Below are 9,568 nucleotides of genomic sequence, written 5' to 3'. Positions count from 1 at the left end.
CAGATCTTTGGGTGCTTAAAGTTATTGATAATATGCTTAGAAATCCTCACCCCTCAGAGTTCAAGCAGCAAAGGAATTATATGTTCTCCTTAACAGGCACTTTTATTGCCTTCCCTCAGCGTTCAAGCTGTGATGAGATGAGGCCACGTCCTCTCTTCAGGGCTGTGGGGGAAGCAATTAACAGTCTTTTGTGCACAGTGACAGTGACTTGTCTGATGGCTGTAGACCTTGTATTGGCGAGGAGATGTTGTGGTGAACCAGTGAGCGTTCACACTTGGTAATGCTTCTCCCCTGACTGGAGGTAGTGGGGGATTCACAGTCTTAGCAAACCCATTTTATCGTTACAGAGCAAACATTTCAACATTCCCTGACAACAGGAGATACGGATGTGATAAATGGGAGCCTACATGTGGCATCCTTCAGGCATTTCATAAAGACTGAACACACTGTTATAACTGTCTATTCTAGCTACACACGGGAGCCAGACAGGTTTCCAGCTCTGCATTGGTCAGTGTTCAGTGAGGCATAGGGCTGTGGCATGAGCTGACACCTGGTCTGCCAGTGTCACCGCGGTATCGTGGTACTAAGTCCGATGCTTGGAGAAACCCGAGCCTACAGTATCAGCACGGTCCCTTTTATCACCCACACCTGGAATCTTGTCCAGAAATGACAGCAGGCTTGTGCAGCAGGCCTGCTTTCCTTGGGCCCCGGCAACTGGCAGTAATTACAGCAACAAAGAGTGCGAGGCTGAGAACAGGGCCTGAGTCAGCCCTTTTGTTACTTTACCTGGGCCTGATGTCAGGCTAACCCGGCTGTGGTTCCCCGACTCATCCCTTTGAAATGTGGGAACAAAGTTAGCAGGCCGCCCGTCCCCTGGCACTTCCTCCAGCTACTTGGCTGGTTCTTTCGAGCCTCTCAGGTGGGAGTTAGCTGGGCCTAGTGCTTCAAGATGGCTAATTTTAGCCAACGCTGCATCACATCCAGGGGAGGGCAGGGGCAAAGGTGCTGTGTAAATGCCCTGCACTGGGGGTGTGATCAGGGCTCCCTCTAGGGACAGGCTCTGGGCCCCCTGGGCCAGCTGCAGGTCTTGCAGAACGAGCCGCTTGCTGGTCCTGCTCGGGGCAGAGGCCAGTGACACCAGGTTGGTCTCTGCTAGTGACTAACACACCCAGTGCCCGGAGAACTGGTGGGGTGGCAAGTAGCCTGCACTGGTGCTGCCGCTGGTGTCATAGTGAGTGTGGTGAGCTGGGCGGGGCTGTGGGTGGGGGACGGGTGCCACAGGGACCCTGGCCCTAAGGGAAGAGAGGGGAGAAGTGGGCCCTCTTCCCCCCCCCCTCCTGCATGGGGACAGGGATCCTGGCAGCCCTGTGAGGGGACGGTTCCAATCTCTCTGTTGCCCCTTAATGCTCCTATCTGTCCCCGACCTCTCCACTCCCATCTGCCTCTCCCCCACTCTCCCTTCACTGCACCCAGCCCCGCCCCCACTGGGCTCAATCCTCCCCTACCTCCACCAGCTATAAGTCCCCCCCATCACTTTGCCCCAGGCATAGATCCCCTCACTTCCTGCCTCATTCCTCTGCCATCCCCCCAAAGACACCCCCAGCCCTGCCAGCTCAGAGCACCTACCGCAGGTTCCCAGCCTGGTGCCCACCAGCACCCCTCTGTGGGGAGCTACCTTCCCTGTCGTATCTGGGGCTGGAGAAGCCCATGGACAGGGGGAGCCAAGGGTTCCATGGGGCCCCAGCCCCCTGAAATCTGCATTCCCTGCTCTGCGCCTCCTCCAGAGCCCCTGGTGGCAGCAGGTGGCATTGCCCCCTCCAAGGGGCACCTTGGAGCTGACAGCAGGGCAAGGCTGGGAGGGTCTGTTCACCCGTATTGAGCTGGTGCCCCTGGTGCTGTCTGTGTGTACGAGGCAGCCCAGGGGGCTCCTGAACTCCAGGCAGAGGGAGCTAGGGTTACTCTGCTTCAGCCTGCCCTCTCCCTTGGTCTGCAGCGGGTCTGGATGGGCCGCGTTGCCTGCCGCCGGGTTGGGCAGCGTCTGGCGATTGACACGGCGATGTCGATTGTGACCTCCCTACCCACCCAGCTGCACCTGTGCTGTGAGCCCAGGGGCTGGGGCGGGGGCTTTGTAGACAGGCTGACGCTAGGGTGTGGGGCTGTTAAATGGAGGAATGGAGTTTAAGCTTCTGAGCCTGGCACAGGGCCCACGTCCTCCAGCCAGCTCTGCCCATGCCCCCCTGCTTTGGTGCTCTGCTGTATCCGGCTGGCACCTCCTGTGTGGGCGTGTGGATGAACAGCTGCCCCAGTGAGTGCCCCACAGTCTCCCACCCCGGACAGTAGGCAAAGCAACCTTTCCAGATAGAAACCCTAGGACACAGGGCTCCGGCCTGCATGGACCATTCTTCTGAGCAGGAGGGGCAAACCCAACATGCCAGAGCTTCCCTGGCACGGCAGGAGGGGGGCAGAACAGGCTGGCATGGCATGGGAAGTGGCTCTGCAGGATTCTAAGGGGTTAACTCTAGTATGAGCAGGGCCCATTGGGCTGGTCCCTACTATCCGGAGGGAGACATCAATGGGGCACAGGCAATTGATGATCCCTGGGGAGAGGCACGTGGGTTACCTGCTGTGACTCATGCACCTCGGGGCAGGGCCTGCAGGCAAGGTGCTGTGTCTGACGGACCCTGGGGAAGGGCACCCGAGTGACGTGCTGTGACTGACGTGGGCTGAGTGACAGATAAGGCAGCGGTTCAGGTGTGACCTGAGAGCCCCAGGCTGGCCCCAGGTTCCCCCCCTGCACAGCGCGGGGCTGGGCATGGATAGCCGGGAGCCCCTGGCGCTGCTGGGGATGATCACAATGTTGCTGGACAAAGCACGTGGCACAGCAGATCAGTCCCTTTATTGCTCCATTCAGAGCCTGCCGGGGGACGTTCCAGGCTCTGTGCCCTGAGCAGCTGCCTGTGGGCCCAGGCCAGCCCTGCCCGTGCTCCCTGGAGCTCCGTGGCGGCGTGCCACAGCTCTGGGCGGCTGCTCCCTAGCCGGCGCTAGTTGTAGGCCACGACGCTGTCGATCCAGCTGCGGAGTGCGCTGACTCGGGCGTACATGGCGGGCGTCTGGACGTTGCAGTTGCTCGTTCCCCAGGAGACGATACCGATCAGGGTCCAGACCCCCCCTTTCAGGTACACGAGCGGGCCGCCGGAGTCCCCCTGGGGAGAGAACGGGGCTGACGCGTCACCAGTCAAAGAGGGAGGCGGCACCTGGGCACTAGCAGAGGGAGGGCAGCCTGGTGCTCTAGATGAGTGGGAGCGAGGGGTGCTAGAGAAACCCCCTCCCTCTCTGCCCTGTGCCCCTCCTCCTTTCCTCTGCCCCCCCTGACCTGTGCCCCTCCCCTTCTCCTCTGCCCACCCTGCGTGCTGCCCCTCCCCCCACCCTGCTCTCTCCCTCTCTCCTCTGCCCCCCCGCCCTGTGCCCCTCCCCCTCTCCTGAGCCCACCCTGACCTGTGTCCCTCCCCCCACCCTGCTCTCTGCCCCCCGCCCTGTGCCCCTCCCCCCTCCTCTGCCCACCCTGCCTGCTGCCCCTCCCCCCACCCTGCTCTCTCCCCCTCTCCTCTGCCCCCCCTGCCCTGTGCCCATCCCCCTTTCTCAGCCCACCCTGACCTGTGCCCACCCCTCCCCCCACCCTGCTCTCTGCCCCCTCTGCCCCTCCCCACCCTGCCTGCTGCCCCTCCCCCTCTCCTCTGCCTACCCTGCCCTGTGTCCACCACTCCCCCCACCCAGCCCTTTGCCCCGATGGCCGTTGAGCGGGTGAGGTTACAGATCTTTACCTGGCAGGAGGAGGCGCCAGCCCCCCCAGCACAGATCATGGAGCTGGTGATGCGGCTGCCCCAGTACTGCTGGCACTGGCTCACTGTGACCAGGGGTAGGGCCACTTGCTGTAGCCGGGCAGCCCCGCCGCTCGCTGGGAAACAAACCCACGATCAGGGCCAAGCAGGGAGACAGACAGACACATGCTTGCTAGCTGCCCTGTGAAGGGCAGGGTACCCACTGCACTGGGCTGCCCCTGCTGGGCGCTCGGTAGCCGTTGTGTGGCTGGGCTGGGCTGCTCCTGCACTGGGCACCCAGCGGTGCTAGCGGCTCTGATGCTGCAGCATGGCAGGCCCACAGCAGAGCCCTGGCTGGGGCCCCCGGGTCAGGCGCATTGGGGCCAGCTGGTTTCCTTGTTGTGTGTGCCTGGTGCCCCAGCAACAGGCGCTGCGTGGAGCCAATGCGGGTGAGTGTGACATGCAGGCTGCCCCATGTCACCCCCCCGACACGGGCTGTGTGTACATACCAGTGCCGCTGGTCCGCCCCCAGCCAGTGGTGACACACATGGGGCTGGCTGGGAAGGACTCACTGGCCGTGGCCAGGCAGACGGGGGACACGCGGGTACCCAGCTGGGCAGGGGAGGAGAGCTTCACCAGGGTGATGTCATTGTTCATGGTGTTGGGGTTCCAGTAGGGGTGGGTGATCGCCTGCAGGGGGGAAGGACGAGCGGCCCTTAGTGCCCAGGGGTCTGGTGTCACCCCGTGGGAGCACGGCTGTGTCCTCGCTGCTCCTCTAGGTATGCCACCATCCTGCCCCATGCTCTGTCTGGAGCCTGCTCACAGGGACGGGGGGTGACAAACAAGATGGTGCTGAACTGGGCATGGGCCGCCCCACTCCTCTGGCCATGGGGCCTTTAGGCCACTCCCCCCTTCACCTCGATAGCTGCCCGCGCCACCGGCCCGGGTGAACACAGAGGACTTGGCCGGACACCCTGCGGGCCAGTCCCATGGAGAAACTGAGGGCTCCCTCCATGAGCATGTTACTATGGCGATGAGGGCCATCTCCATCTGGCATTGGGGGAGAGGGGGGCAGCCTTCCCTTATTGCTGCTGGGAGTCAAGGCGCAGAGACTGGCCTAGGGTACCCCAGGGAGCCCCGGGCAGAGCTGGGCAAGGAACGTGGCTCTGCAGAGTCCCAGCCCAGGGGCTGGTCCCTACATCCATCCCTTGTGGTGAGCTCGCTGCCTGGAGAACGGGTGCCCGTGCCCGCCCGCCCGTGCCAACGCCTCCAAGTGGTGATGAAACGGGGGTTTGCTGGGTCTCCCGCCCCCCACCCCGGTGCTGCGGGTCCCTGCAGAGCACCTTGCCCAAGGCCCTGCAACACAGTGGGGGCATGTCACGGCCGACTCACCTTGGCGATGGACTTGACCTGGACCGACTCAGCTCCCGAGTTCCTGTCATACTCCCCAAGCACGGCAAAGTGACTCCCTGCTCTGCACAGGAGAGAGCCGGCGGGGCTGAGCTCCTGGGCCGGGGGCGCTGAGCCCTTCCCCAGGAGCTGTACTAGCACCAGGGCCCCCTGTGTCCCTCCTGGAGGGGGCTCTGTACCCGCCTCAGCCCAGGTGAGCTGCCTTGTGGCGCCAGCAACAGTGTCTGCTCCAGCCAGGGCTGTCACCCAGCCAGAGGAGAGATGGAGCTGGGGTGGTTCTGCCATGCTGGGGTTGGGGGGCCCAACTTCCACAGCCCCTCCTTAGCCAGGATGCTCGTTAATGGCGGGCAGCATCCACTGCTGCCCTGAGACAAGCTCCTGCTTAGCAGCGTCTGGGTCTCGGGCCCTGGCTTGGCTCAGCCAGCCCTGGAACTGGTGGGACGGGCCAGGGCAGGGGGTAGGAGTAGCTCCATGGCAGGGAACAGGTTGGCTCTTTCACTCCAATCTCACAGCTGGCCGGCAGCCCATGTCCCTTCCCCTCTCCTGGGCCCTAGGCAACACCCAGGCTCCCGATCCCTCTGCTTGCCTGGCCCTAGCGCTGCCCAAGCTGTGCTGTCCTTTGGCACCATGCCCAGCTCCCTATGGCCCAGGCATGCTCTACTCAGCCCGAGGTGACCCATGACTGTGCTGGGGCTGGGTGTGGGGCAGCTGGGGGGTCCCGCTCATGGTGCAGAGCAGCTCCGGCACCTGGCCTGGCCCACAGCGCTGGCTCCTTACCTGACTTCGCAGTGGGCAGCAGTGACTACCCAGTTTGCACTGATCAAGGAGCCGCCGCAGAAGTGGAAGCCGGTGCTGGTCTGGAATGAGAATGGCGGGGAGGAGAGGGAGCCTGGGACGGGCTGAGGAGCCCACCCTGCCGTGTGCCCAGCACTTTGGGCCCGAGGGCTCCCAGCTGCCTGGCTGCAGGTGGGCACTGCGGGGAGGCTTAGCCTGTCAGTGGCAGCCTCTGCCGCTGCCTCTGGGCAGCTGGTGCCATCACAAGCCGAAGTAAATGCCACCCGGCGCCTCCTGCACGCTGAGCCCCGCTCCCCCTCCTGCTCCCAGCCCCGGGCATGGGGCCCACCTCCCTCCATGATTCCTTCTTCCTGGCATTCCCTGGGATCAGGGCCCAGCGTCCACGGGGGGTGGAGAGATCCCCACTTCAGTGAGACAAGCCCAGGCCTGCATGCGCTGTGCCAGCCTGGCCGTGTGTGACTTGCGGTGCAGCACTGTGCGACAGCTGTAGTGCAGAACGCACGGAGCTTGCAGGCTGCGGACTGGCCAAACGATCCCCTTTGGGGGCAACGCGTCCCAAGCTTGGGTGCTGCAGAGCTTGTGTCTGCACGAGCCAAATCGTCTTCCTAAGATGCCAGAAGGATGCCGAAATGGCCCACGAAGGCTGCGAAATCAGGAGATGCCCCATGTGCAGACTGCTCCCTCCCCATTGGCTCTGGGCAGCATTTGTTAGCTCTGGTGCGTGGGTGGATGACATGGAGCATGGCTGAGCCAGCCCATCAAACACGTATGTCCCAACAGCCCCAGCAGAGACCGTGAGGATTAGAATTTCCCACCCTTTGAATGCGTCTTATTGCAGGCACCAACCTGAGCATTTGGCATGCCCTAATGTTGGCATTGCCGGGGCGTGGTGTAAATCCAACCCCTGGACCTGGTGTCCCAGCACTTAGCTCCTTGTGCTTCTTACACCTGGGCAGAGTGCATGAAACTGTCCCCCATCAATGCCCCCTCCCCTCTGACCCACGCCTCGCAACGGTGACGGGGAGCCCAGCCGCGGTACTCTGCCCCCCCCCCCCCACACACACACACACACCCCCCCCCGCCAGTGCTGCCTAGCAGGGCGCTGGGAGAGGGCTGTGTCATTCAGTGTGTCAGACTGGGGGAGTGTGGCTCTGGGCTGGTACCCAGGCCCCCGTCCCTGCCCTGCTCAGCACAGGGACGCCATGAGGAGCGAGCATTACCTGCAGGGACACTTGCCACGGCCAGGAGCCAGGCACCGCGTTCTCCCCATTGACGATTCTCTGCAAGTTCCTCACAACTGGTTTGATCGCGGGGATTCCGCAGCCTGGGAATCAAAAACCAGCCTGGGTCGGAGTTCATGGAGCTGACCCTGCAGCCCCCAGCACCACTTCTGGGCTTAGGCCAACCCCGACATGTAGGGGCATGCCGCCTGGGGGAGGGGGGCCAGTCACCAAGAGATCCGGATGAGCCGCCCAGGGGGCTGGCGGTCACCGAGGGGTCCATGCGAGTCGCCCGAGAGGCTGGCAGTTACTGAGGAATCCAGGCGAGCTGCCCAGGGGGCTGGCAGTCACTGAGGGGTCTGGGCATGTTGCCCATGGCACTGGTGATCACTGAGAGATCCAGGTGAGATGCCAAGGGGGCTGGACGATACCAAGGGGTCCAGGCAAGCCACTGTGGTGCTGGCGGTCACTGAGGGAATCCGGGCATGTTGCCCATGGGCCTGGGGGTCACCGAGGGGTCTGGGTGTGCTGCCCATGGTGCTGGCAGGGGTCCTGTCTGGGTCAGAGCGGCTGTGCCAGTCTCCCTCTCCGTGGGGTTAAGTGCATAGCAGGCACTACTGAAACCGGGCAGGCTGGTTCCCTTGGCAGCTGGCTGAGCTGAGTGGGGGAGCCCCTCTGGCAATGCTGTCAGCCAGCCATGCAGCCTAGAGGGGCGCCAGCACGCAGGCTGGGCCAGGTTGTGTGAGGCTGCCATAGGCCCCTGGCGCCACTAGGGCAGCAGTAGCGAGCATTGCCCCGTGGGGGTCACGGGGAGCTGTCTCCTGTAGGCCGATGGGGCAGACTGGCTGGGGAGCCCCAGTTCCCTGGGCGGTTTGCCCATGGAGCCCAGACAGGGTTGGTGTCCACACGCAGTGGCTACACCAAGTTCCCAGCATCTTTAGCCCCCACTAGGGCCAAACCGCAGGGCTCTGCCCCTCCCTGAGCCATGGGCCGCCTCAGCTCTCAGAGAACCAGGCTGCCACAGCACCCGCAGCCAGGCATTGCTTACCGGTGGCACTGGCCAGGAGGGCCAGGCAGAGAGCCATGCGCAGGAAAGCCATGCTGGGTCAGCGCTTACAGCTGTGCCGGGCTGCCAGACCCATGCCCTTTATACCAGCTGGGTTCCCTGTGGCGGGCAGGGATGGGTGTCTGCCCCGCCTGCTCAGACCAGGCCTTGAGCTGACAGCACCAGTCCAAATTTAGCCTCCCCCACAACCCCTGCTGCCAGGAGCAGGTGTCAGCTCGCTGGAGGAATGAGTGCTGGCTCCCCGTGTACCAGTTACACACAGCTGGCTGCAGACTGCCCCTTCCCACCCCCCCCCCACCCCCCACCCCCCGCTGCAACCTGGTGTCACGTGGGGCTTGGGGCACATGTGAAACGAGTTGGTGGAGTCTCAGCCTAGCTTGTCTCCAGTTGGCACATGGTCTGACTGGCAGAATCTAGTCAGGTGGGCCCAGGGCCAGGCTAGCACGGGGCAGGCAGGCGGGTCTGAGCGGCCTTGGCAGAGACATGCCCAGAACTAGACCAGTTGGGGGCTGGGCCCGGGGGACAGTTGTAGATCTGTGTGCATGTCGGGGCAGGGCTCAGGACTGGCAGAGCTGCCTGGGCCTGGCTCTAGCAGGCCACTGTGCATCTCCCTGACACTATCACTGAGCTCCTGCACAAGGACAGTTCAGCCCAGGGGGTGGCTCTGCTCACGAAGACACCCCCTCCCTCCTCCCCCCCCCCGGGCACGTACGTTTGACCCTGGGGGGTGGAGCGTGGTTCAGAGTGTCCCTGGCAGCAGACAGGTCGGTCAGTCACAGCAGCCTTGGCACTGGGCTTGTTTTCCTTGGCTCATGCCCAATGCATCTGTGCGGGTCTCACGCTGGCCAGCAGGTGTCGGAGCTGCTTCATTCCCAGTGGGCTGTGAGCCCTCAAGGCCGTGCCAGCTCTGCTTGGTTTGCATGCGCAGCTGGGCGGGAGGGTGACGCCAGCAAAGCATTTGCCAGCTCATGCCAAAGTCCCCAGGCCTCACTTGGCTAGTGACAACTAAGGCTGGCTTTACGCTGGCTCACCTGGGTGTTGGTACAATAGCATTAGCATGATAAAAATGAGCTTCGTGTTTAGGCTTCGTTGACTTGCTGCTGGCGTTAATCTCACGTAACAGCTGTAGCCCACACTGTCCGCTAATAGCTGGGCATTTGCACGGTGACCCCCCCCAGCTACGGCAGTCACCGGCCAGGTGAGAGACCTGACTTAGTGTGAAATGCTGGCCTCCAACAAAAGGCATGAACGCCTGCCCA

The 9,568-nt window shown here is 63.1% G+C and overlaps 1 protein-coding gene across 1 annotated transcript; it reads right to left on the bottom strand.

Annotated features, from left to right (window-relative positions):
• Positions 1–3,041: 3,041 nt before the first annotated feature.
• On the bottom strand, positions 3,042–8,343 carry CTRL (chymotrypsin like). Its single transcript, XM_067550196.1, has 7 exons — positions 8,292–8,343; positions 7,244–7,347; positions 6,006–6,085; positions 5,211–5,292; positions 4,324–4,508; positions 3,822–3,951; positions 3,042–3,203 (listed from the first exon to the last, which is right to left on the bottom strand). Exons 1-7 carry the CDS (start codon positions 8,341–8,343, stop codon positions 3,042–3,044), a joined length of 795 nt encoding a protein of 264 aa, XP_067406297.1.
• Between the last annotated feature and the right edge of the window lie 1,225 nt (positions 8,344–9,568).

The sequence above is a fragment of the Emydura macquarii genome, unplaced genomic scaffold (assembly GCF_026122565.2).
Source record: "Emydura macquarii macquarii isolate MOO-44397 ecotype Brisbane River unplaced genomic scaffold, CSIRO-AGI_Emac_v2 contig_295, whole genome shotgun sequence".
NCBI lineage: Eukaryota > Metazoa > Chordata > Testudines > Chelidae > Emydura > Emydura macquarii.
This window is presented reverse-complemented; position numbering and strand designations above follow the sequence as displayed.

What these genes read in the sequence shown, in the direction of transcription:
- CTRL (XM_067550196.1), bottom strand. Translation starts at nt 8,343, where the DNA reads ATGGCTTTCCTGCGCATGGCTCTCTGCCTGGCCCTCCTGGCCAGTGCC. An exon ending in GCTGCCCACTGCGAAGTCAG is followed by an intron (nt 5,293 to 6,005) that starts GTAAGGAGCCAG and finishes TCTCCTGTGCAG; the next exon opens with AGCAGGGAGTCACTTTGCCG. An exon ending in CTGGCGCCTCCTCCTGCCAG is followed by an intron (nt 3,204 to 3,821) that starts GTAAAGATCTGT and finishes TTCTCTCCCCAG; the next exon opens with GGGGACTCCGGCGGCCCGCT.